Source organism: Aethalodelphis obliquidens, unplaced genomic scaffold (assembly GCF_003676395.1).
Source record: "Aethalodelphis obliquidens isolate GAN/ISIS:26980383/991018 unplaced genomic scaffold, ASM367639v1 scaffold18, whole genome shotgun sequence".
NCBI lineage: Eukaryota > Metazoa > Chordata > Mammalia > Artiodactyla > Delphinidae > Aethalodelphis > Aethalodelphis obliquidens.
Genome location: NW_020837962.1, coordinates 15,647,148 through 15,674,044, shown reverse-complemented (window position 1 = coordinate 15,674,044; position 26,897 = coordinate 15,647,148). Strand labels below are relative to the sequence as shown.

Sequence of the window (26,897 nt, the reverse complement as noted above, 5' to 3'; positions counted from 1 at the left end):
CCATCCATCCATCCACCCATCCATCCATCCACCCATCCATCCATCCATCCATCCATCCATCCACCCATCCATCCATCCATCTATCCATCCATCCATCCATCCATCTATCCATCCATCCATCTATCCACCCATCCACCCATCCACCCACCCATCCACCCATTCATCATTCCTGTTGGATATTCAACACCCCACAGCCTGCTCCAACTCTGCCCTTTCTTCACTGGTGTCTCACCAGGGCCTAGAACAGTGCCTGGTACACAGCAGGCTTTCAGAAAACATTTGTTGAATTAATGAATGGATTTACTGCCCAAAGAAGAAATATAATAAACATTTCCCCCAGAACACAATCCATGGATTACTACCATAGGTTTAAATTCCCAGATGATGATATGAAGAAACAAACCACCTTGAGTTAATATTATTATGCAAAAACGGGCTTGTGATTCCAGGTACTGGACAGCCACAGGCCTCGGGGGCTGGTCATACCCAAAGCGTGAAATGTGGTCTGTTCTGTCATGGCCCCTGCAGTGCCCTGTGAGGCGGGGTGACAGGAGGGGAGATGGGGACTCTGGGGGACACCGGGCTACAGGAAGAGATGCAGTAGCCTTCCTCATCCTCTGCACATGCACAGTCACCACTTGCTAACATTCTGGAAGCTTCCCAGTGACTTTCCACCTGGGATGGAGTTAGAAGGGCCTGATTGGAATTCTTCACCTTCCCTAGTTCTGCAGGCTCTACCTGTGAATTAAGAGGGCATGTGTGCTGGGGCGGTTGGTCTCTGTGCCCAGGCTGGGGGTGCCTGGGGTCACCTGGCAGTTTCAGGGAGCTCAGGGGTGGATTGCGGGGCCCAAGATGCCAGACCCACCAGAACGGAAGTTCAGCAGATGCCACACATGCTACCTTGGGGTGAAGGAGGCATTTGATGGCCCACCTTCCCCTTTTCACCGGGTTACACCCTTCTGCTTCCTTTGGCGAGGCGGATTTTACTGGGATGGGAAGGTGCTGAGCTGTGAATGGGGAGGATGGCTGTGGTATGGAGGGAGCTTAATGTATGAGACCTCTGGTCCAGATCTCCCAGCGGAGCTGGTCTGGAGGGGGATCTTCCCATTGCTGTGCTTTTAGGACCCCTACAGCCCTAAAAGCCTCCCAACTTAACGGTTCTACGACTGGCAGTTTATGTGGCCTCTCAGAGCCTCAGTTTCCTCTTCTGTAAAAACACTGTCCTCCTCAGAGAGTTCTTGTGAGGACCAAAGGGGTTGATACGTTTAAAGCCGTGAGAGTAGTGCCAGACTGACGACTAGGGATGCCTGTTAAACAGAAACAATTAAACAAGCATCTGCCAGCCAGATAGGCTTCTGTCCCCGCTCCACTCACCCTTCAGCCCCCGGTTCAGCTGCTTGTGGGGCTGGGGTCTGGCTGTAACCAGAGGCAGCATGGGGGGTGTGGCGTCTGTCTAGGCATGATCATGACAAGAAAATGACATTTGTGCCCTAAAGATGGACCTTCCTCTTGGGGTGGCGCTCAGCTGGGACGGCTGTAAGGTTCTGGGCTCCTTGCACATTGAAAGCCCTCACCAGCACCGAGGGCAGCATTTCCAAGGACCTAGACGGTGACCTGAAACTCTATCCCCTTCGCTCATTTTCGAGGAGCAACGTGAGACTTAATTACACGGAAGGAAGGTTCATCCCCAGCCACAGAGACTCCTGCTGTCCTCCTCATGTTCTGGAACGATGCATCTCAGGTCTCGTTACTGCTACACCCTTCGCGGGACGAAAGGGAAATGACCTCTCCATTTTCTCCCACACGACTGAAGAGCGCCATTTCAGAGGACCTCTCTTGCAAACCCAAATGCATCCAACAAAACTAACAAAACATTGCCACGATCACTTTAAAGCATTTGTAACAGCCCTAGTCTTTGCTGATTTGGAGTTGGAAATGAATTGGACAGAATGTCTCAGAAGGGTAGTTGAGTATCACGGTACAGACACTGCTGGACCACAGAATGAGAGGGTGAAAACCCCCCTTAAAAATGGGCAAAGATTTGAACAGACTCTTGCCAAACAAGATATATGCGTGGCAAGTAAGCACATGAAAATATGTTCAACATCATGACTCATCAGGGAAATGCAAGTTAAAACCGCAACGAGGTGCCACGCATGCTCACTAGAATGGCTAAAATTAAAACAAAACAACTCGGGCTTCCCTGGTGGCGCAGTGGTTGAGAGTCTGCCTGCTGATGCAGGGGACGTGGGTTCGTGCCCCCGTCTGGGAGGATCCCACATACCGCGGAGCGGCTGGGCCCGTGAGCCATGGCCGCTGGGCCTGCGCATCTGGAGCCTGTGCTCCGAGGCGGAAGAGGCCACAACAGTGAGGGGCCCGGGTATCACAAAAAAACAAAACAAAACAAAACAACTTGATAATACCAAGTGCTGATCATGATGCAGAGCGGCTGGAATACACATATTGTTGGTGGGAATACAAAAGGGCTTCAGCCACTTTGAAAAACTGTTGGTGGTTTCTTATAAACATACTCACCATATGACCCAGCAATCCCACTCCTGCGTTATGTACCCCAAAGAAATTAAAGCATATGTCCACACACAGACCTGTGACGGACCTGTATGTGTTTGATCATTTATGCTACATCAGCCCAGGGAACACAGCCAGTGAGGCAGCACATGATACTGCACAGGCTTTGTTCTGTAGTCATTTATCCACTTTCTGTGATAACCAGGGACCAAAAGCTATATATCTGAGGTGGAACCAATCATATCCTTACCTCTGGGGAGAAGGAGGAAATGGGTGGGTGGTTCTTGAGTGATCTAAGCCAACTGGGTAACTCTAGTTCCCGTGCCACAGTGACTGGTTCAGGGATGGTCAGGTGGCCTGAGTCGGCCCAATCAGATTTTTGTTTGATGATGCCAGGTGAGGGATGAAGGGTGGGGAGATATTCTCCTCCTTCCTGGTCAGTGTGAAATATGAGGCCTGAAACTGCTACAGCCCCCCGTCCTTTTGCACCATGAAGGAAAACACGTATGAGGAAGGGAACAGAGGAGGTTAGTGACAAGAGAATCACAGAAAATGGTGCTGGAGTCTTGATCAAACCATGCCTGATGTCCATTTTCTTCTGTATTTTTCAGACACTAATAAAATTTCCATCATTTAAGAGGCCAAGTTAGAGTTGGGGATTTTTTGTTACCTGAAACCAAAACCCTCTTACCTAATCTAGATGTGGGATCGTATCTCCAGAGATCATTTCAAGGAAGTAGAACAAACCAGGAACAAGTACTGTGAGCCAAAGTCAAAGCGAGCACAGGGATCTGGGATGAGGATGCAGAGGCCATCGAGACGGAGCAGCACAGAGCTGCGGGTGACCTTAAAGGAACCCTGGGCCAGGAACAACAGCCTATATCAGGGAAAGATCAGGTGTGGGGCTCTGTCAGGACCTGGCCTTGTGGGGGACCGGCCAGGGAAAAGACACCAGGGAACAGTGAGGGAGATGGCCTCAGGCAGACAGCCAGTCATAGGATGGGGGCATCAAGAGGGGACCATTTATGCTGCCTGGGCCAACTGCCCAAGGAGGGCTGCCTCTTGCCCAAGGTCAAGCTTGGTCTGAGAATTGAGCAGAGCTAAGCCTGTAGATGGGGTTCAAGCAGGTACAGCTGCTCTCCTGATTCAGTTGGTCTGGACTAGGGCAGGGGATCCTGCTTTCAACAAGGTCCTCCTGAGGCAGGTGGCCTGCAGATGACACTGGGAGAAACTCCCTTTTCCTGGAATGTGGGAGAATCCAGTGACTGCACCAGCTGGACCTGACCCTGGCCTTGGTCTACTTCTGCACCACAAATTCTCCTCTCCGGTTCCTCACCGGATCGAATATTATAGCATCCTGCCTCCCAGGTGAGGCCTCCACCCGCACCTGTCCCCCTCCTTTCTCCACAGATCACTCGTTCTCTTCCTTGTGCCTTTCCCCCCACGCTAGTGGCGGTGGCAGGCCTCCAGCTCCTATTTTTAGATTTGGCAACTAGCAGGGTGAGGTCTTCAGCCTCGCCTGTCCTCAGTCCCTGGTCTCTTGGGGAAACTGGATGCTTCTCAGAACTGGAACTTGATAGGTGATGTGTTTGTTGTTGGGTTTTGTCTGGGGAACAATAAGCCAGGAACCAAGGGGTACAGGTAACTGGGGTGGTCTGTGGACCTCTCACTGTGTTTCTTAGCCTGAATCCCTCATCTGTTTGGTGGAAGTGTAAGCCCAGCAGAGGACGATGCCATCTGATTACAAGAGGAGCTTCTCCCTGAGCACTTGTTGGGCTGAGCGCTTCCATCACCCAGCTTGGGTCACCACTATCGTGCTGACATATCTATTCTTCGCTTTGTCCCGAGCTCCTACACTCAACATTTCTAAGGAACACATATGAGCTAAGGGATAATTATAAGAACCCAATAATAACATCTGGAGGTTTTTAAGTCATAAGCTTCCCATGTGGAAAGAGAATGGATTTTATAGTCAGCAGATGTGGGCTCACATCCAGGCTGAACTACTTCATGGTAGCCCTCTGCCCCCAGATACTCAATTCCCTGTCTGTAAATGAGGACAATACTATCTTAAAAGTCAGGGGGTGTATTTCTATAAATATTTATAAAGCATCTAGTGTGGTACCTGCAGTTTGGTGAAACTCAATAAATAGTAACTTATTATTTTTTAACATATATAGCATCTATCTGGTTTTTCTTATTTTTTCCATTTCTTTGCTGAAATCACCCATCCTCACTAATTCTTCCCACCTTTCCCTATTTAAGATAGACGGTAGACAGTTTAAATTCTTTTCTGCCAATTCTTGTATCTGGATCATCTGTGGTTTACTTCTGCTGCTGTTTCCCCTTGGATATAAGTTTGTTTCTGCCTCTTCACAGGTCCTGTAATTTACTGTTGCATCCTGGAAATTATGTATGGAAGAGTGAGAACTGAAGAATAATACTGGTTCTCTTCCCTCTGGAAATTTCCAGCTCTTCTCTCCTCTGTTGACTAAAGGGAGGAGGTGATTATTCACATGTCAGCTCACCTCGCCTCAGCCCACTGGCATCCAGCTTCCTAAGGAAGGGCCAGTCTCAGTTCTTATCAGGGTTTGGTCTGGCATTCCAAATGCCCAATTCCCTTTGGGTGCCTCAATTTCAGGTCTCAGGAGAAGGTGGGAGATGGGGCAGATGGAATGACTTCTTTCTGTTCGTCGTGGGCCCTGCCTTCACTTCCGTGGTTTTTTTTCTCAACAGGGGCGGGTGGATCAAAGCATTATTGTCCTGGATCATCTTTCAGACTCCAGGGCATCCCACCTCTCGCCACCCTTGCTGAGGCTCAGCTGACCTGTCTCCACCCAGTGAAGTTCCGGGTCCTGCCGCTCGCCTGCATCCAGACCCACCAGAGCTCACGTACAATGGGCTCCTCTCTCTGGAGATCAGTTCATCAAGACTTTCTTGTCTCCACTGTTCCTTGATATCCATGTATACGGAGGATTTTTACATTCTCCAGATTTCTCTCTGTGCTCCCATGGGGGCTCAGGTCTACTGCATCCCAAGTGGAAGCAAAAGTACCTAGAACGGCAGCTGTTACTCTGAACATGAAGGGCTTTCCCTATGTGCGAGCCATCCTGGCCCTGAGCTCGTGGGAGGCAGCCTGGCACTGAGGCTTGTCTTCTCCCAGGGAGCTGGACATGAGACCCACCGGATGGCTTATGTTTGAAGGCTGAGTTTTGAGTTTATAGCCATGCTTTATGGACCTCACTCATATCTCCCCACCTTTACCATTTCAGGTCCTTCCAACAGCCAGCCTCACACGTCTCTTTGCTTAAGGGTTTTCTCTGGACCCCAAAGTCCATCCTGCCTATGCCCAGAAAATTGGAACATAGGAGAATTCACATCCCTCAAAGGCAGTCCTTAGGCAACGATGGGGGAGGCTGGTGGGTAAACACCCCTGCTCCCTCCCCCTTGGGTGAGATAACTTGGAGGTCGTGTTCTACACCGTCTCCCAGTCCCCCCAGGAGCAGTCAAACCAGTTGCCCACATGGGGACTTGCTGGGAACACACTTTCCTCGGCTGCTTTTTCCTCCTTATCTCACTCCCCAACTTCCTGGCTGGACTGTCCTGGGATCACCTTTTAGCTAAACTACTTGAACTTGAACTTGTGGCTTAGATTCTCTTCTGGGGAAACCCAATCCAAGGCAGGTTTCCATTCAGAGGCACAACCTCTGGGTGCTGCCTGGGTTTGTGTAAAGAGGCCGGCACGGACAGGGTGTTAGTTGAAGAAAGGTAAACCCAGCCAAACGTAGGTGGACCTCACCAAAGAACACCAGGCCCGTTTCTAGGATCCAGGAGAGCTGACGAGGGGGCTCATGACAGCCTGTAATAACCGGAATATGAAAGTTCGGTATCTGGGATTCAGTTAAACTGTTTACTGTCTGTCTGTGGTTATGCTTTTAAAGCTTAATACACTCTGAATGGTAGATTTAAATTCATAAGTACGTTGTTTTGCAAAACTGGCATGAAATTCTTTCAATACAATCCCTGAGATACATTAGCAGGTTGCCTCCAGAGCTTGGGGTTCTCTCTTTGTTATTATTTTTTGCTCTTAAATAAAGAAACCTTGCAGGACCACAGCCCTGTAAACGTCTTGGCGGGATGCCAAGCATTTCTCTAGAAGCCACTTTCTAAGAAGCAATTTCCTTCCTGTCCCGTAAAACTCCCCAAAGTACCTCAGGCGAACACCAAAGCACTGGTTATGTTTGCAAACTGCAAATACAGCAGACATTTAATTCCATCGAATTCATCAAAACCCTAATTGAGACAGGAACTCAAACCTTATGGCTTTATTACTTTAATTTCAGATGGGTAGCAGACTTGGTCACAAGCAGCCCTTCATGCCGGGATACATTAGAGAGAGGCCCACGGGCACTCACTGGTAATTCTCCCAGCAAATGAAAGTGCGGAGCAATGTAAATAACACTGCTAAGTGAGACCCACGACCAGATTTATCAATCAGCGCAATTCCCCATATCCATCGTTCGCTGTAACTAACGTTCCTCTGCACCAACGTCACTGCCCGGGAAGGCTTCTCAATAGGTAAGGCAGTGCCTGTGTCTCACAGATTTTTGTTTTCCTCCCACTGATCAGAAAACACAGAGGCAAGGACCAGTCCTCTGAGCTCATTGCTCTACCAACTCGTCCTCCTCTTGATTCTCATTTAGAAGACCTTCCCCCTGACTTTCCTGTCCCTCCTCACCAGGCATCCTGTGGCTGTTCCACTATTTCATTAAAAAGTTCTGTCAACGGCTGGGTCAAATTACTGCAGGGACCTAGGGTGGAATCTAGTGGCAGGGACCCCAGGGAACCTTATTCTTCTGAGGGCTGATCATGGTGTCTAAGTTTTATTGAGCATTTACCATGTGGGCCAGGTGTTGCTTGATGCTGAACATGTTATGTTTCATCCTTACAGCGATGCTAGGAGGTAGATGCCCTTGTACCCATCTTATAGACAAGAAAACTGAGGCTTAGAGAAGTAAAGTAACTTCTCCAAGGCTCCACAGTCAGCAAATGGCAGAATCAGGATTCAAACCCAGGCCGGTCTGATCCCCAGCCCCATGTTCTTCCCAAAACATCATTTTTCTCCCTCTGCGAAGACTTCCGGGTTCTACAAAGGTCTGAAAAAGAGAGCTGGGTGGCCTTGCAGCTTTCTGAGTGGACACAGGACAAGGAAAGTCAGAAGGGAGGGCCGGCCCCCAGAATCATCCCATGGGCTGCTCCTAACACCATCGTGGTGGTTGGTGTTTCTCTCCACAATCACGTGAGATGAGCTTCGCAAAGACCTTCCCGGGGTGGTGGTGGGGTGAACTGACTGATACCAGCACTTGCTAAAGTTCAAGAAGCAATGTGTCTTTTCTATTCTAACCAAGCCAGTGATTACCCTCATTGCTAGTAACTTATGAAACACAAATGCATTCAACCCATCTCCTATGTAATTAGTTGCGTGGTATTTACTCGGCACTTTCCAGCCAGTTGTTTCTTTTCTTTACGTTACTTCTCCCCCTTTGGGTCTGACTTTGCATCAGGCTTCAGGTACCAATGACTAATGAACTAGTGACAGCACTAATACTCATACTGCTAATGGTGACGATGCTAATTAAGACAGTGCTGACAGCCCCAGGCTCTGCAGAACGTGGCTTCATCTCTGGGAGGCAATGAGAGGGCGGCCCGCACAGGTGAGAACCAGAAAGTACAGATGGCCCCGAAGGCAAAGACGGACACTCATTTTTTGTGATACTAACCACGTTTATAGGAGATCTAAAAAAAACGCCACATCGTGGGTCCACAAAATCTAAGACAAGAGATAACCGACTGAAAGGATGAAGAAAGAAAATGTTCAGTCTTGCAAGTTGGGTGGAACTCAGTCACCGCGTGTGGACCCAGCTGCCCAGCAGCTTCCTCTCAGAAGTAAGCGTCCAACTGTGGGCTCTGGAGCTGACCCCTGACGAGATCAAGGTGTCACTCTGCCTTGCTGCCCAGAAGCATCGAACCCACCAGGCAACCCAGACAAATCAGTCGGCATAAGGAAGACAGACAGGAGTGAAAAGCAGGTGATGCGGAGGGCAGTGGTGCCGGGGCGCAGCCGGCATTATAGACTCTGGAGTCTGCCTGAGAATTGGGTTGAGCTGGGTGCCCCTGGCCAGCTGACCACACGACGAAGGGTCTGGAAAAGGATGTGGGAGAAGGTTTGCAGGAGCTTCCTTAGCCCTGCAAACCAATCAGCTGCTTCCAGCAGGACCCTGCATCCTCCCTCCACAGCCAGGAGGCTGGTGGGGTCACCCGGTGCCTCAGTACTGCATGCTGGGGACCCTCGTGGGCTAGTGACTAGAACTCGCTTTTCCTGGAAGATACAGAGTCCTGGCTGTTTGGGCAGAGAGCTCAGGACTGTGTTTCTGAATAATCTCCCTACGAAGAAACTAGGGCATCAGAGCTGGCCAGGGTGGCCGCAGACCCCCAGCTACCCACTGCAATGCTGCGGGTGCCCAGCAGCCTCATTACTTTGGTGACTTCGGGTGTCTTCCCAAGACTTTCCAAGACAGACACCGGACGGACACAGGCCCCACAACACCTCCTGGCAGCGGAATAGTCTCTGTAGATACAAGGCAGGCACGCAAAGCCCCTCATGACTCCCAAAGTAAGCTAAAGTGGACACAGAAGTCAAATGCTTGATCGTTGTCGAAAAAGAGAGAACTCGCCCCAAACTGTGACAAGTGCAAACTGTTTTTAGCAGAAAAAGAAAATCTGTCGTTTCCTCTCTCTCTCTCTCTCTCTCATTTACTCTATTTCCATTCCTAAGACTATTTTCACATCATTCTAGTTCAGTTCAGTAACACATCAAAATGAGTGTGACACGTTCAGATTCGCAGGCTGGTTACTTATTCACATGGATCCGCGCACTCCACGACCCATCGTCACGGAGACCGAATCATGGGTTTCCAGTCCCGGCTGGGCCAGCCTCCTGGGGTGTGAGACCCCACGTCGCCCTGCCCAAGGCCTCTGGCCCACACGTGGGTGCGCTCCAGGGAGGCAGGCCCCCGACTCACCTCCGCGCTGCCCCTCCCCCTCCCCATGCCACGTTCTGCTGCCAGTCTTACCTGCCCGGCGAAGAGCCCGCAGACGCCGATGATGCACAGGATGTTGAACACGGCGGAGCCCACGATGGTCCCCACTCCCACGTCACCCTTGGTGATGAAGACGCCTGAAACACAGACCAACATCGGCTGCCTGCGGGAGGGGCTGCACCCAAGGCGGGTGCAGGGGAGCTTTTGTAAGCGTTAGACTGTTCTCAGGATCTACAGGAAACAGCAGGGGGTTGGAGAGAGCTTGCTAATGTCTGTTGGGCCCTCTGTCCCACAGAACCATTGGTGCTGGTTCTGGAACCCATTGATGCAAAGCAAAAGCATCACTTTAATAAAATATTAACAGCAACCCCAGCGGGTGGGAGGCTGGTGTTCTGCCCCTTGGGGTCTCAGGGTTCTCGTTTCCAGAGGCCCTGTCCTTCAGGGAGAGCAGGGCTGAGACGTTCCCCAGGTGGGCACCTACCTATGACCGATGTGAACAGCTCTGGAGCTGAACTGCCTGCTGCCATGAACGTGGCCCCAGCCACATCCTCGCTGAGGTGCAGGCGCTGCAGAGGAGCAAAAGCACAGGTGAGTCGGGATTTTCCTGGAACGGAGGTGACTGTGACTCCCCGGGTCCCAAGCTCAGTCCATCCTCAGCCTCCCCTTCTTCCCCAGCTCAGCCTCTCCGGCCCACCCCCGCTCTGGGCCACACCTCCTCTCTGGGGCAATATCAGGGAGGGGGCTACATGTTCCCTCCAATTAAAGGCTCTGACAAGATCCAGGGATCCTAAGCCAAGTGCCCCCGGGGCTGCACAGATAACGGGGGGATGGGCACGGGCCATGTGAGGCAAGCGGGACTTCACCTCCTTTTTTTTTTTTTTTTTTTTGCGGTACGCGGGCCTCCCAATGCCGTGGCCTCTCCCGTTGTGGAGCACAGGCTCCGGACACGCAGGCTCAGCGGCCATGGCTCACGGGCCCAGCCGCTCCGCGGCACGTGGGATCTTCCCAGACCAGGGCATGAACCCGTGTCCCCTGCATCGGCAGGCGCACTCCCAACCACTGCGCCACCAGGGAAGCCCCACCTCCTTTTTAAAAGCTCAGTGCCCTCTGTGTTGCAAACTATCCCTACTTAAAGAGACCCCCAAATACACATTTTTACATAAAACATTCTGATTTTTTTCATTACTATGCTGACGATCTTGGGCTACATCAGGCTCCTGGTAAGCAGTTTTAAAGCCTTGAGTCTAGGAGGCTATGGAGGCTTTTGGGAGTGGGGAGGGTCACCCTCCTGAAACCCACCCCCATTCGCAATGCAGTCTTGAATCCCGGGGTAGGGGGAATATGGGGGGTGGTGAGAATGAGTACAAAGAGATGATGAGCCCCGCCAAGATAAGCTACACGATGAACTGTCCAGGTTACCCGGTTTGTTGATCCGAAAGGTGATCTGCAAGAAGACACGTGACACTGAGGCTGGGTAGTGTGGGGAGCTTTTCTGCATCCAGTCCAGATGCAGAAAGGAAGCTGCTGGCTGTCAGGAAAGAGCCAGCTCCCTCCGGGCATCCCAGCTAAGAGTCCCCGGTCCCTCTTCCCGGCGGCACCGCAGCTGCACTTCCCTGCTCAGCCATGGAGGGGCAGCATGGCCTCGGCCAAGGCCACCAGCTCGAATGACCATCAAGAGGCTGCCGCCAGAGCCCTACTGAGCCTTTTGACCTGGAAACCTGGGTTCCCTCGATCTTGACTGAAAAGCTAAACGTTGCATGTGGTTCTGAGGAGACCCTAAGATGGAGGTGCTGATACCTCAAGGTGAAAGGTGTGGCTGTGAGCGGTGCCAGGCATCCCGTCTCACCGGGCAGGTACCCCAACAGTGCTCACACTCCGTGGCTGGTTTGTCCTCTCCCTGCTGCGTCCGCTCCAGCTCGGGCATTAGCCGTGGACCCCACAGCCGGGCTGATCTCCTGTTCCTCTCACTCCTTCGTTCACTCACTTTGCTTCTTCCTCCTTCACCTCCCCGCCCCTTTCACCCCTCATTCACTTTGGCCCTGGCCACCTGGCACTGGGTGCTCAGAGTCACCAGCTGGGGGGTCTTCCTGCCTCAGGACCCTTTCCATCTATCGGAACAGTCCTCAGAAGCTTTCCCAGCTCCCTCCTGATGCCCCAGCCCCCTCCTGATGCCCCAGCCTGGTGTCCTCAGGGCTCCCCACACGCAGGCACGCTGAGTCCCGCCCCGGGTTCTCCAGGCTTGGTTCACCGGCTCAGACTCTTCTCGGCTTAAATATCCATCCTTGTAAGATGTTGCCACTGAGACCGCTGCTCCCATCTTGCCCCTGCACAATCCCTTCCCCGATCCCAAGGCCCAGCCACTCTCTCACCTCCTTTTCCCTCTGCATCTCCAGCTCCAGCGCTTCACCTGCCCCTGTGTCTCACTCTGGAGCTGCCCCGCGTCCCACGGCCCCGTGATGCTGTGTTTCACCCTGATTCCTCCCCAAGGGCTGTGCTCACAGGTGCTATGGGTCTCCTCAATGAGGAGAACATGTTCTGACAATTGTATGTACATTTCCAGCACGAGGTCTTAATGTTGCTATTAAAAAAACGTGTGGGACAGAGCGTAGTTCGCTTCGCATGAGGAGTAAACTACCAAATGGTGGATTTCAGAGGTCACAGCTGAGCCCGATTACAGGTGCTTCCGTGCTTTTCTCCTCTTCTCCATCAGGCGACCCTGTGCTCACGTTCAATCACTTTGGACAAAAGGCTTCCACGCTGGCCGGCGTCCATCTCAGAGAACAGATCACCGATTTTCCTTTCCCACTTCCCACCTCCACTCCCGGGGCCTCTCCACGGTTGCTGTGGCATGACTCTCTTTTATTGCTTTAAGTACACAAAACTAACAGACTTCAGAACGTGGAAGAAACTGCTTCCGCTAGCAGTTCTCGAAGCGTGTCTTCCAGACCAGCAGTCTCCACATCACCTGGGAACTTAATAGAAATGCTACTTCTGTTCCCCACTGTCCCCCAAGACCCAGTGAATCGGACACTGGGGGGAAGGGAGGGAAGAAAGGGAGGGTCAGCCCAGGCTGAAGGCTACGTGAAGGAGCAGGCGCTCTGGATGGACAGGAAGTGCATCTGGGGAAGAGACCCCTTCTGCAAAGGGGATTCTGAATTAAAAATAAAAGAAAACAGAACGCTTCCAGATAAAGCAAACTACATTTCAAACCAGAAAAAGAGATGAAAGAAGCAAGAGAATGAAAGAGTTCTAGATATGCTAAGTGTTTTCAGATGAAAGGGGTGTAACTTGGTGTTCAGCCTGGCGTTCACCGGGCTGATTTCCTGGTCTCTGTGGCCAGTTCTTTCATCGCCTTGCCTTTCAGGCCTCTGCCTGGAGCGTCTCTGCACATACACGGAGAGGAAGGGCAGTGGAGGTACGGCTGAAGACTTCTCACTCTGTGAGGACCCCACGAATCGAATCATGAGGGAGGGTTACGGCAGCGGCAGAAGGAAATGGCAGTGAGGAGTGGAGAAAGGAAGAGCCAGGCTTAGAAAGCAGGAGCAGAACACAGGCAGTACCTTGAGTTATGCCCAATGGGGCAGGGACCACTGGCCGTGAGGGTTAAAGCCCAACTGCGGATCTGCACACTGAAACTCTAAGCAGGTTGGAGATGTGTTTGCACTAATACTGCCATGGCTCTGAAGCATGCTGGTGCCTGGCCTTCCCACCCCAGCTGCATGGAGGGCTCCCCAGGACCTCAGTGGGGGAGGATGGAGCAGTGCCGGGGCTCAGACACATACCTCACAGATCTTTTCCAAGGAGGGGACAAAGAAGTCATCACACACTATCGCCAGCGCATAGAACATGTACATGGCCTGGAAGAGAGGAGGGAAGGGGTTAAAGTCAGAGTCACGACACCATGTAAAAGTCGTTGCAATGCCTGCCACCTCCCACCCTCCCATCTTGTCCACCTCCTAGGTCCCCAAACACACCACGGATGCCTGCCCCAGGGTCTTTACACGTGCTGTTCCCTCTGCCCAGAACACGTTCCCCCACATCAACTTGGCTCCGTCTTCCATGTCCTTCAGGTCCCTGGGTTAATGTCAATCAAAGCAAGGGGCCTTGGAGTCCCCTCCCTTCCCTTTCTCTTCACCCCCCTTATTCTGCTTTGTTTTTCTTGACCTATTTTATGTTTGATTAATTTGTTTGTTGTCTCTTTCCCCCTCTAAAAGTCCATGAGGGTATGAACTTTATCTCATTGATCCCCAGCACTCAGCACAGGGCCTGGTGCATAGTAGGTGCTCAATAAATTTATGTGCAATGAAGGAACAAATAGATGAATACTTCCTACTGAGTTTGTTCACGCTCCTGTTCCCTGCAGGACAGCCCCTGCAGTCTTGCTTCCATACCCTTGGTCAACCATAACCAAGGCATTCCTTGGAATTCTACCTTTGGGCCACAAATCACTTCTCTACCGTAACCAACTCTATGTCTCCTCTCTAATTAATGAGATCTTATTTGCAGTCCATTGTTGGTTGACCACTCAGCATCCATCCTCCACTCCTTCCTAATAGGACCCCAGTTTCGCTCCCATGTGGAAGGTGGCTCCACCCTTTCCTCCAGGAGTAGATCACCCTGATGAGCCAATCAGGGTGCAGTATTCCACAGGGACGGCTATTGGTTCAGGGGTGGGCACATGATCTTGGCTGGGCCAATCAGGTGGCAGGAAAGGCTTTACAGTCCTTGCCACAGAGAGTGGGTCCACACCCTCCAGCTGTGGACCAGGAAGCTGGGAGTCCTGACTGCCATTGGCCAACAAATTGAGAGAACTCTGACTTGAGATGAAGTTGACCCTGAGTCAATGTAATGACGTCACTGAGCCATTGATCACATGATCCCTGAGCCACCCCCTGCCTCTGGACTTCATAGCATAACATACCGGCAAACAGGCCCATTTGATTTGGAGTTTCCCTGTTACTTGCAGCCCCAAACCTCTAATGGGCGTGGCTGCTCATCCTTCAAGTTCCAGCGTCCTCAGGAGTCACTTCTCTCTCGTATTTTGACCTCCCAGCATCTTTTCCTTTGGCTAACTGCTCTGCAGGAAGGGCCTCTATCACATACCCCACCCGCCTCACTACAGCGTATGGGCACTGGAACACGCCATTCTCCATCAGGCAGTGGTGGGTGGGCAAGAGGTCTGCAAGGGGCCAGGCAGGGGTCAACAGAGAAGCTGGGAAAGGGGGCCTCTCCCCTTGGAGATAAAAGCACCACCTGAGTCTGCAGCTGCCCTGGAGAGCCGGCCTGAGAGTGAGCTCACCCAGCAAGGAGCCGAACCAAGTGGCAAGACAGGTGGATACACACATGTGTGCGCACACACACACACACACACACACACACACACACACACGTGCCCAGTGACACCATGTGGACTCTGGGCCCAGCTCAGCCTGAAACCAACGTGGACTCTTCAATTTCATGAGCTGATAATGTGCCTCTGATACTTAAGCTGATTTGCATTTCTGTCACTTGCAGCTGTCCTTCTAGAAGCCTTCTGGAGCAACTCAAGCATGAGACGATCTTTCTGGCCTCTGACTCTTAGCTGTTGTACTCATTTAGACACTCCTCCCCCTTTATGAACTGGTTCTCTTTTTCACATCTATGTGCTTGGTCTTTTAAACCAGATTGTAAGATTCTAAAGTGCATCTTAACACTTGATTCTGTGGAAGTATCAGACAAGGGCACAGGAACGTATGCAACAGGGATATTCATTCCAAAATGCTGATTATAATAAATTATCAAAGCCTAACAAAATATACCATAGGGGATGGGTTATAGAAGTAATGATTCATCATTCAAGGAAATACTGTTAACAGGGATTATGTAAATTCATATTTAGTGACAAGGAAAGGCATTTACGATCCCTTGTTAAATAAAAAATGCTATAAAACATTGTGTACAGCCTCTTTTTTGTTAAATTATCTATGTATATGAGAGCATACATATACACACACTTATATATTGATATTTGCATATAAGAGTTTGTAAGACCATAAATCAAAATAGTTTTTTCCTTGGTTGGTGTAACTCTATCTGTACTTTATAATTCCTATCCATATTTTCTGATTTGTCCACCTTGAATTTGTGTTTCTTATGTGATTTTTGTAGGTGGTGGGAGATCTGAAAGGTCAGGACTCTTTCTTACACTTTTCTAATCTCTGGTGAGCCCTGGGAAGCCAGCCATGCCGAGAAGCCTTAAAAGCCAGCCATGCCGAGAAGCCTTAAAAGCCTTTCTACTGATTGGTCTATTCATAAGCGGTACAAAGATTTTGCCTGTGGGGTGTTTTTTCGGGGGTGGGGGAGTGGAAATGTCAATTTAAAAAAAATTAGTGCTGTATTTTATAGCTTTGTGGGTGAGTCAGAATATACGTTCCCAAGTTGCAATGGACTCAAACCCTCTTTTGCCGTATGATGTGGCCGATCCCATATTATGCAGGCTTTATCATTATATTTGAAGGGACAGCCAAATGCAGTCATTGGAATCCAGAGTTACACACATCTGTGGATTAACCAAGAATTAGACAAGCTGTCCGTAGCTGACATACTCAACAGGCTAAAACCCCCAAGGCCGCTTACAAGTCCATGAACTCTCTCTCCAAGACCACGTTCCAATATTATGTGTTGATCCTGTTTCGAGGCAAGAAGCTCCAGCTAACGCATGGCAACGTCAGCACCTGGATTAGGACCAGAAATGAACAGATCTGCCAGGCTCTCTGTGCTTTCAAGGGTGATGGCCGTCGAAAGCCACGTTAGTGCCGTGCACAAGGCAGCGTGAGGTGGGGACGCCAACCCTCAGATACCCTGGGACAAAGCTCCTCTGACACCCAGGGGCCTGCCAGGCCATGGGGCTCCTTTCCAGCTGCAGAGCACCTCCTGGTATCTGAGGGCGGCATGCCACTTTGCTTACAGGAAACTCTCTTCTAACCATGTTACCCACTGGAAATCGGGTTCCCACCGGAAGAACAAACGAAACAGAACAAGATACTGATGGGGATGCTGCGTGTGTGTCGGGGGCGGAGGGATGTGGGAACTCTGTATCTGCTGTTCAGTTATGCTGGGAACCTAAAACTGCTCTTAAAAAGGTCTACTACTAATAAAAACACAAAACCAAAACAGCATCAAGGAACAAAACAAATGGACAAAGTCAAACTTGAAGAGGCAGAGGGCCTACTGGAAGTGTGATATCGATGGTGCTATCAATACCACTGGTCCACGTAGTTTAGAGAATGAGGCATTTGGGGATTAATTTGACCATTCCTATATTTCCAAAGGATATAATAATACCATCACTATTAATAACATTTGCCACTCTTCGTGGGGCCAGAAACTTAGGCCTGCTCCGGTCCTTCTCAAGGACTCTCTCACTCAGTTCTTCTAATTCCCATGGGAGGCAGGGCGTTACGGACCCGTCTCCCAGGCACCTCAGAGAGCATCGTAACTCATCCAAGCACCCTCTCCAGGCCTTCCCATGGGGCCCGGCTGCCGCCCACTGCAGAGGTCGTTTCTGATTTGCTACCCCATTTCCACTCTCTATTTTCAGCTCACCTACTAACAAGCTGTCTTCTCCAACCACACAGAGGGAGGGACGGTTTCAGAATCCTAGCCATCCACTTTTGGGGGCTGCCGTTTCGGAGCCACTGATGTCCTTATTTATTTACTTATTTATTTATTTTTAACATCTTTATTGGAGTATAATTGCTTTACAACGGTGTGTTAGTTTCTGCTCTATAACAAAGTGAATCAGCTATACGTATACATATACCCCCATATCCCCTCCCTCTTGCGTCTCCCTCCCACCCTCCCTATCCCACCCCTCTAGGTGGTCACAAAGCACTGAGCTGATCTCCCTGTGCTATGCGGCTGCTTCCCACTAGCTATCTATTTTACATTTGGTAGTGTATATATGTCCATGCCACTCTCTCACTTCGTCCCAGCTTACCCTTCCCCCTCCCCATGTCCTCAAGTCCATTCTCTACGTCCATAAATATACCATTTACATACAAGTATAAACGTGATCAGCATGAATACGGGTAAACCCTCGCTACCTCTGTATTTTGAGTGAATCCCTATTTTCCTTTATAAATGAATGGACCACAACCAGTGTTGCAATAAAAATCTTTAAACATATATCCTTTTGCATTTCTAGGATAAACTTCCAGATGGGGAGTTGTTAGATGATGTTCTTTAATGTTATTATTTTTACAAGGTGCGCTACAAAACACAAGACAGATTGGAAGTCTCAAAAATGGCTGAGCTGGCCCAGTACCCTGGGGCCGCCCACATGGAAACTGGTCCACGTGGAAACTGCAGCCCGGCTACAGCAACCAGGGCAGGCCCATGCGGGCCATGTTCTAAAGATGAGTGACGGTGTCTGGAGAGGAGAGGGGCACCTGTGTGAGCTTCAGCTCAAGTCTCAGACCACAGGGGCTTCTCTTCCCCAGGAACCTAACGGGGCATCTGTACTTTGACATCGACCATGTGCTGCCACGACCACGGGCCCTGTTTCAGGTTTATGTATCTGCCTCCCTTCTCTTGAAGGGCAGCATCTGTGTCCTTCACACCTTCCTCTCTACCCCGTTCCAAGCTTGCACAGAATGAGGGCCCCACTCACCTGGAGTGAATGGGTTCCAGGAGGGGGGGTGCTCACAGAGTAGCTGGTGTCACCTTCGGAAGCCGTCAAGGGAAGTGGCCGAATAGCATGACTGGCACGGCAGCTGCTGCCAGCCATCCGCACTCTCCCAGCTGAGGCTGTCAGAGGTCAGCTGGTGAGCAGCTTGGCCTCAGACGTGGGCGAGCCCCGCTGAGCCTGGCCAAGCTCAACCCGGTTCTGCTGAACCCCAGACACCCATGAGCTAAATAAGTGTTTATTGTTGTATGTCACTGAGGTTCTGAGGCCATTTGTTACACAGCATTATTGTGGCAACAGGTAACAGCTACAACCAAGGTGATAAAAAGAGCCAGAGTGAAAACAATAATAACGAGAAGTAACTTCCAAGAAATCAAACTTTCTTGTTGCTTTGAATGACAATATATTCAGCTTTTCTAGCCTCCCTGGTACTAGCCATGCTCATGTAACACAATTTTGGGCAATGAGAATAAGGGACAGATTCAACTAAAGTCACCCTTTCTTCCTGCCTTGAACTCGGATGTGATGTCTGGAATGCCAGCAGCCATTATGTGACCATGACACAATAAGCATGACAATACACACCAACATGTTAAGGGGAGCAGAGCCCTGAGAATGCCATTCACCAGCTGATCTAATGCCAGAAACCACTTCCCTCCGTACTTCTTACTCTGTGAGAAAATGAATCCCCTATTTGCCTCAGTCACCATTAGTTGGGGTTTCTGTACTTGCAGTCATGTGCCTCCCTAACCAATATAGGGCAGAGAAGATTCATTCTGCTGGGCACGGGAGAAGGAGGTCAGAGAAGGCTTCACAGAGAAAGCGGTTACTGAACTGGGATCTTGAAAGATAAATTCTATCTCATCAGGCAATTTTAAAGGTTGATTGGAACTAATAAAACTAGAGAACTTTGGTGACAATGGTTAAACCGAAAAATACCTAAGGTAACAGGAAATCGTCATGGCCTGTGGCTTAATGGAGGTGAACAGGCTCTAGCTGAAATGTCGATACACATAAGGACTTCCATACTGTGAGGGCAAATGTATCCCAACAGCATGACATTAACCCCGCTGTTTTATGTGGCATCTACAGTCAGGGATTTTCACAGACAATTTCCTGGTACTACATCATCTGCACTCGTGTTGCTCTGTCTTTAATTTCAGTGAAGGTGGTACTGGAGAAGCAATTTCCAGGGAAGATCTATAGAACTCTGGCCTTGGTGGAAATTGTTCTAAATCTCCCGGGGAATATGGTTAGAATAATAACCAAAAAAAATCTACCTCCTTTCCTTCTCTGCCTTTTTCATAGCTTCAAGTGATCATATATGATTAAACTTGGTAAAAAAGTTATTTCTTTAAAAATCATTCTCCCCCCTGACAAGCTTGGTGTCCAGTGGCCCCATGATGTTATGGCAGGACTGACTCACATGCCCATTCTCTGTCTCTGCTACCACCACGGCCATCGTTCTGAAAGTGCTCACTTCCCTGGTGACTAGAGAGAGAAATACAGCCTCAAGCCAGACTTGGGTTCTGACCAGGAGGATCTGGGGGTGAGGGCTGCAGGGAAGAGGAAGGTAGCAGATGGCTAGGAGTACCCCCTGGGCCTGCCATATTATTCAGGTGTTATTAAGTTAGAGAACTCTACTGCCTTTCAATGGTCAGAATCTGCCTCAATTTCCTTGAAGACTTGACCGATGGGAGTTGGGGCATCAGTCCCAGCTCCCTCGCCCCCTGGGTGGGGTCCCTCCACACTGTCTGCCTGGGTTCCCACAGGTGAATTAAGCTTAAGGTGCCCATAGTGTTGTAAGCTCCATCACTCACCTTTTATTAGCAATTGTCCCTTCTCTGTCTTACTTCCTGCATTCCAAGTGACCCCTGAATTCTTTCTTTTTTTTTTTTTTAATATTTATTTGGCTGTACCAGGTGTTAGTTGCAGCATGCAAACTCTTAATTACAGCATGTGGGATCTAGTTCCCTGACCAGAGATTGAACCTGGGTACCCTGCATTGGGAGCATGGAGTCTTAGCCACTGGACCACCAGGGAAGTCCCTGACCACTGAATTCGAATGCTTGTCTCAGGGTCTGCTTCTAGGACAGCCCAAATTAAAACAAGAGGGAAGTGGGTTAAGGAAGACTGTGGAAGCAACGAAACGCAGTATGAAATCAAGCTGGACACTCTCAGACACAACTGTCTTCCCAAAGTCTAGTGGGGACAGTAGTGTATGTGCCTGGCCATGAGCTTTTCTGGCTGTAATGTAAGTGCCCGACATTAGGCTTTGATCCCCTAATGGAGGCCCCCATTCGGCATCCATTCCAAAGGCATCCACCTCAGCAAACACATCGCCAGCTACACAGCTAGATGAGGAGACAGGTGACCACACCCTGGAAGTTCCCTTTTCAGAAATCCTGGGTGACCCAGATAAGCGACCACTTGAGTGGCCTTCATTTTCCCTACCTGCACCATAATTCCTGCTCTTATGTTTTAAATTCGCCAGTAAAGAGCGACCCAGAGCAACCCTAGACACCCCATCCTTGACCTCGATAAAGGCAGAACCTCAAGACTGTTCTCTCTCTCTCCCTCCACCCCCTCCCCGTGACCTCACTGTGTGGCCCCGGACATGCCGTGCACCCACCAGGATCTGTGAGTAATAAACATTGTCTTTTCAAATTTCCCTGCGGATTGTTGCTGAGGTGTGTCCTGCAATTGTGATAGAGCCAGTGTTGAGGCTGGACTGGGGAAACGTCCACTGGAGCCGGCACTAGCAGTCCGGCCCAGGTGAGTGTATTCCCAGCCAGGGCATTGCTCTCAAAGCTGAAACCAACAGAACATGGGAACGCTGCCCCTTAGTTCCACCCCTAGTCCTTCTGTAGTTGGCATCCAAAGGTCTTTGGAACCATTTTTACCTGAAGATGATTTTCTCGCAGGGACTCAAATGCTAAAGGAAGTGAGTATATGTTAATATACCTGCTCACTGGCATAAACCCTGTAACTATGTTACTTGAAGCCTCTCACGGTGCCCAGATGAAGCCCATGGCTGACGGTGTTCTCGGAGGTCAGCACAACTGGGGTCACTGTCTCTCTCTCCTCTCTCTTCCTCCCGCCCCAGATTCCTCGTGCACAGGGTCCACTCTGAGAGTGCTTCCAGAGTCCCTGGGGACCTCATTTATTTCGCTTGGTTGTCAGTTTCTCAAGGGAGTGGGGGTGATAACTGCCATTTCTCCTCAATATCCACTAAAGGCAGGGTCTGGGGACAGGTTTCTGTAGCTGGGCTGATGTCCACGTGAGCCTTACAGGGGCTCCCTGGGGGCCGGGCACACACATGCTCCAATGACCCTCACAACAATGGCTGCAGGACGGGGCACTGGGTTAATCCCGCCTCCTCGCAGAGGGGACCAAGTTCATTAACTTGGCTCAGGTCACACAGCTACTAGGTGGCAGAGGCAAGATGTGAACCCAGCGACCCACCTCTCTACTACATGCTTCTCTCTCTCTCTGTCTATATACATATAGATAGATAGATATAGATACAGATACAAAGATATAGATGTGTATAGATATATATTATAAAGAGATACCTGTATCTCTCAATATTTTTTGATTTTTAAAATTTTCATTTTAATTTTTTTATTGTGGTAAGCACGTACAACACAATCTTTACCATTTTAACCATTTTTAAGTGTAGAGATCAATGGCATTAATTGCGTGCACATTGCTGTCCCACCATCACCACCACCCTCTTCAGATCTTTTTCATCATCCCAAACTGAAGCTGTCCCCATTAAACACTAACTCCCCATTCCCCCTCAACCCAGCCCCTGGCAACCACCTTTCTACCTTCGTAGAAAGTAGCCCTAGTGTTTCCATGAATGTGAATACTCTAGGGACCTCATATAAGGGGAATCTTACAGCATTTGTCCCTTTGTGACTAGCTTATCTCACTCAGCATAATGTCTTCAAGAGTCATACATGTTAGAGCAGGTGTCAGAATGTCCTACCTTTACAAGTCTGAGTAATATTCCCTTGTACGGATACACACGTTCTGTTTATCTATTCATCTGTCACTCGACATTTGGGTGGCTTCCGCATTTGTGGCTGTTGTGAATAATGATGCTAAGAACATGGTGTGCAAATATCTGTTTGAGTCCCTGCTTGCAATGCTTTGGGGGTAGATACCCAGAAGTGGAATTGCTGGATCACGTGGTGATTCTATGTTCTAGTTTTTGAGGAACTGCCATACTATTTTCCATGGCGGCTGCACCATTTTACATCCCCACCAACTGTGTACAGGGTTCCAATTTCTCCACGTCTTCACCAACACTTGTTATTTTCTGTTTTTTGGTTTGTTTTTTTTTTTCATAGTAGCCATCCTACTGGGTGTGAGGTGGTATGATCAAGACACGGTTTGGGGTTTGGTTAATAAGTTCATTTTTGAAAAAGTAAATAAAATCCCCCCCGAAGCCCTGCTGTCAGGACGGGAGACAAGTATGACTGCGCAAGAGCAATGCTTCCCGGGTCCCCCGGCAACCCTCCCCACAAGCATGTGTACACATTTCAAGAAGTCCATTCATTCTTTCCAAAGGAAGAGTCTCCTTTGCAGAATCAGGAATGAAAACTCCCTTTTATCTATGTGGGCTTCCTTCCTTTTCAGAATATTGCCTAGCAGAAGTCTTCACTGGGCTTACACGGAACAGGCACAGATCAGGGCAGACGGAAAGGAGGACAGTCAAGGCAGGGCTGAGGGCAGGGAGTTGGTGGCGGGTTTGGGTGTCCTTGCCAGAGGCTACCGCCCAGCGCCACGGCCTCAGCTGCCCACAGGGGCCCGCAGGGTGTGGAGAGGAGACACATGGATGGGGCAGGGTCTGTGGCTCACTGGACGGTGGACGCCCATCTCAGGTGGGCAGGCTGTGCTCTGCCCTGACCAACGTTGCATGAGAACATGCGCTTAGTACGGCCAGAGCTTCTGCTCTGCCAAGAGAGAAGCTGCACATCTGGACTCAGGTAACATCTCTTGATGTTGAGTAATGAGTACAGACGCTCTGCTGCCCCAACTCTCCCTTTGCTGATTCTGCTCCAGGCACACAGGTCTCCTGGCTGTTCCCTGAATGAGCTCGGCTGGCTCTGCCTCCGGACCCCTGCACTGGCTGTTCTCTCTGCCTGCCCCACTCTCTCCACAGCTGTCCACGTGGCTCCGTCCCTCGTTTCCTTCAGACTTTGTTCAAACCTCACCCTTGTGGAGCCCACTGACCCTTCAATGTGCCTCTCCTGCACCCCCACGCCCCCACTCCTGCTTCTGACCCTGCTCCACCTCCTCTATTTTTCCATTACCCAGATCATCTTCTAGCACACCAGGTAATTCTTATTATGATGCTTATGTTATTGGATGTCTCCTTCCTTAGAATGTGAGCTCCACAAGGACAGGGGTCTTTGTCTTGTCCTCTGATGTATCCCTAGTGCCCAGAACGGGGCTAGCACATAGTATGTGCTCAATAAATACTTCCTGAATGAATGGTTGAATTCAACAATTGTAAAGCACTCAGCCAACCACAGGAAACCTGTCAACTGTCAGCACTGTGACCTCAGGTCGGGTCCAACTGCCCAATTCTTTGATCAGGAAAATGGAACACCAACGTGTCTGCTAAATATGTAAGCACAGCATTTTAAAAATAAATTTATTTTATTATTATTATTTTTTTTTTGGCTGCGTTTGGTCTTTGTTGCTGCGCACGGGCTTTCTCTATTTGCAGCGAGTGGGGGGTACTCTTCGTTGCAGTGCATGGGCTTTTCATTGCGATGGCTTCTCTTGTTGTGGAGCACAGGCTCTAGGCACGTGGGCTTCAGTAGTTCTGGCGCGTAGGCTCAGTAGCTGTGGCTCTCGGGCTCTAGAGCACAAGATCAGTAGTTGTGGCGCACGGGCTTAGTTGCTCTGCGGCATGTGGGATCTTCCGGGACCAGGCATCAAACCCGTGTCCGCTGCATTGGCAAGAGAATTCTTAACCACTGAGCCACCAGGTAAGTCCCTAAGCACAGTATTTGGTATTAAAGCTAAACACAGAGCTCTTCACTGGATTCTCTGTGAGCTTAAAGGAAGGGTACGGAACCTAGGTTTCAGAGAGTGAGGGAAAGGGTGTGGTAAGACTATCTGGAGGAGTTGATGCTTATATCACATCTGAGAAGATGAACATGAGTTAGACAAGCAAAGAAACCAGGACAGAATTGACTAGGCAAGGGAACAGGATGAATAAAACATGGTGTCATAAATTAACATGGTTTGTGCTGAAAACTACAGATTATTTACTATGGCTGGAGTGCAGATTGTGAGTGAGGAAGCAGAGACAGATGAGGCTGCAGAAATAGGCAAAGGTCAGTCTGGAGAGGCTCCTGTACTCTAGGCTGAGATATCTGGATGCACAGGTGCAGACCATCTGTGATGATCAGGAACCACTGTTGACTCTACTGAAAAAACCTTATGATGATGGTGATGATGAAGGTGTTTTTGATGGTGTGATGGTGGTTGTTATGGTGATGACGTTGATGTTGATGGGATGACGATGGGGACAATGATGAAGATGGTGATGGTGATGATAGTGATGGTGAGGATGATGATATGGTGATGGTGATGGTGGTGGTGGTGATGGGGTGGATGATGATGGTGACGGTGATGGTGATAGAGAGGATGGTGGTGGTGGTGGTGGTGGTGGTGGTGGTGAGGATGGTGGTGATGATGATGGTGACGGGGTGGATGGTGATGATGACGGTGATGGTGGTGGTGCTGGTGGTGAGGATGGTGATGATGACGGTGTTAGTGGGGATGGTGATGATGATGGTGATGGGGAGGATGGCAATGATGATGGTGGTGGTGGTGGTGGTGGGGATGGTGATGATGATGATGACAGTGATGATGATGATGGTGGTGGTGGTGAGAATGGTGATGATGACGATGACGGTGATGGTGATGGGGAGGCTGCTGCTGATGATGATAGTGACTGTGATGTAATGATGAGGAGGACAATGATAATGATGGTGGTGATGATGAGAAAGATAATGATGCTGCTGCTGATGACAGCTAACAGTTTTTGAATATTGACCATTGAGCACATGACCACTGAGCATACTGACCATATGACTAAGCACAGAACTGCTTTAAAACTTAATCCTCTCAACTAGCCCATGAGGTAGGTACTGCTGTTATCCCCACTTTTCAGACAGGAAATTGAGGCAGAGAGAATCTATGCCCAAGGTCACAGCACCAATACAAAACAGAAAGTGGACTTCAACCCCGTTTGTATGACTCCAACCCAAGCCAGTCATGGTTTGAACCCAAATTGCTTTCAGCAGCAAGAGAAGAGATGTGGTCTGAATGCTCTTTTCTGGAGGACTTTGAAATTCCAACATTTACTCAACTATCTGCAAGATGCTGGAACTCTTCACTTCAAGGTTGGTGAGAAACCTGCTTCTTGCCTTAAAGTTTTTATTAGTAACCCAAGCCGAGCCTTTCGAGGCAAACCACAATACAGCAGGAATTTCCATGCCAGAGTCAGAGCTAAGCTTATTGTGCAATGCGGAGCCTTTGAAAGATACCAGGCTGGTTAAAGTTATCAAGATATTTGCATTCTTGTCCTTCTGTCATTTTTTTGTTATTCTCTGTCCAAACACAGTCTTGGGAACTGGTGGGCACCACAGCTGCCAGATAACATCAAACAGTGGATGGCAGGCGAATCCTGGGCAGGCAACCAGGACTTCCAAAAACAGAGTTGGCCCGAGACACGGGTGCTTCGGGCGGGCTTATCACCTGGCGCCTCTTCAAACCCATGCTCTTTAAATATTTACTCAACATTTATTTAGTGGAGAGGGGAGGAGAAACCCATCTTCCATTAATAAAAAAATATGTATAGAAATCAAGCCTCTTGCTAATGCATTTCCACTGGTTCAGGCATAGTCAATATTCTGAAAAGTATTCTGCAAAATCTTCCCCCATTTTTTCCGTAATTGCTATCCTCTTTCAAGTTTCTTTTGCAAAAGGATTACTCTTAAGTAGGCAACTTCTTGTTGGTAAATTCAAAGTTTTAACATCCAATATTTAGGTAGTAAAACACATTAGGCATTGTTCAACTTTAAAATTTCAGCCGGTGACACTATTTACAACAGCCAAGACATGGAAACAACCTAAATGTCCATTGACGGATGAATGGATAAAGAAGATATGGTACCTATATACAATGGAATACTACTCAGACATAAAAGAGAACGAAATAATGCCATTTGCAGCAAACATGGTTGGACCTAGAGATGATCATACTAAGAGAAGGTAAGTCAGACAGAGGAAGACAAATACCATATGATACCATTTATATGTGGAATCTAAAATATGATACAAATGAACTTATCTATGAAACAGAAACGATTCACAGATGTAGAGAAAAGACTTGTGGTTGCCAAGGAAGAACTGTGGTGGGGCAGGGATGGATTGGGAGTTTTGGATTAGCAGATACAAAGTATTATGTATAGGATGGATAAACAACGAGGTCCTACTGCATAGCACAGGGAACTATATTCAATATCCTGGGATAAACCATAATAGAAAAGAATATTAAAAAAAGAATATAT

At 49.3% G+C, this 26,897-nt stretch overlaps 1 protein-coding gene across 6 annotated transcripts in view; it reads right to left on the bottom strand.

Annotated features, from left to right (window-relative positions):
* Positions 1 to 26,897, bottom strand: part of SLC24A3 (solute carrier family 24 member 3) — a 464,741-nt gene that overhangs the window by 122,260 nt on the left and 315,584 nt on the right. For all 6 annotated transcript variants that reach the window (XR_003435148.1, XR_003435147.1, XM_027118082.1 and 3 more), the window contains exons 4-6: positions 13,412 to 13,486; positions 10,111 to 10,195; positions 9,663 to 9,766 (exon numbers count right to left, since the gene is read on the bottom strand). Coding sequence is in view for 4 of the 6 variants with exons in the window: in XM_027118082.1 (XP_026973883.1) it covers positions 9,663 to 9,766; positions 10,111 to 10,195; positions 13,412 to 13,486 (264 nt within the window). In the remaining 2 variants the exon portion in view is untranslated. The remainder of the gene's footprint in view (positions 1 to 9,662; positions 9,767 to 10,110; positions 10,196 to 13,411; positions 13,487 to 26,897) is intronic.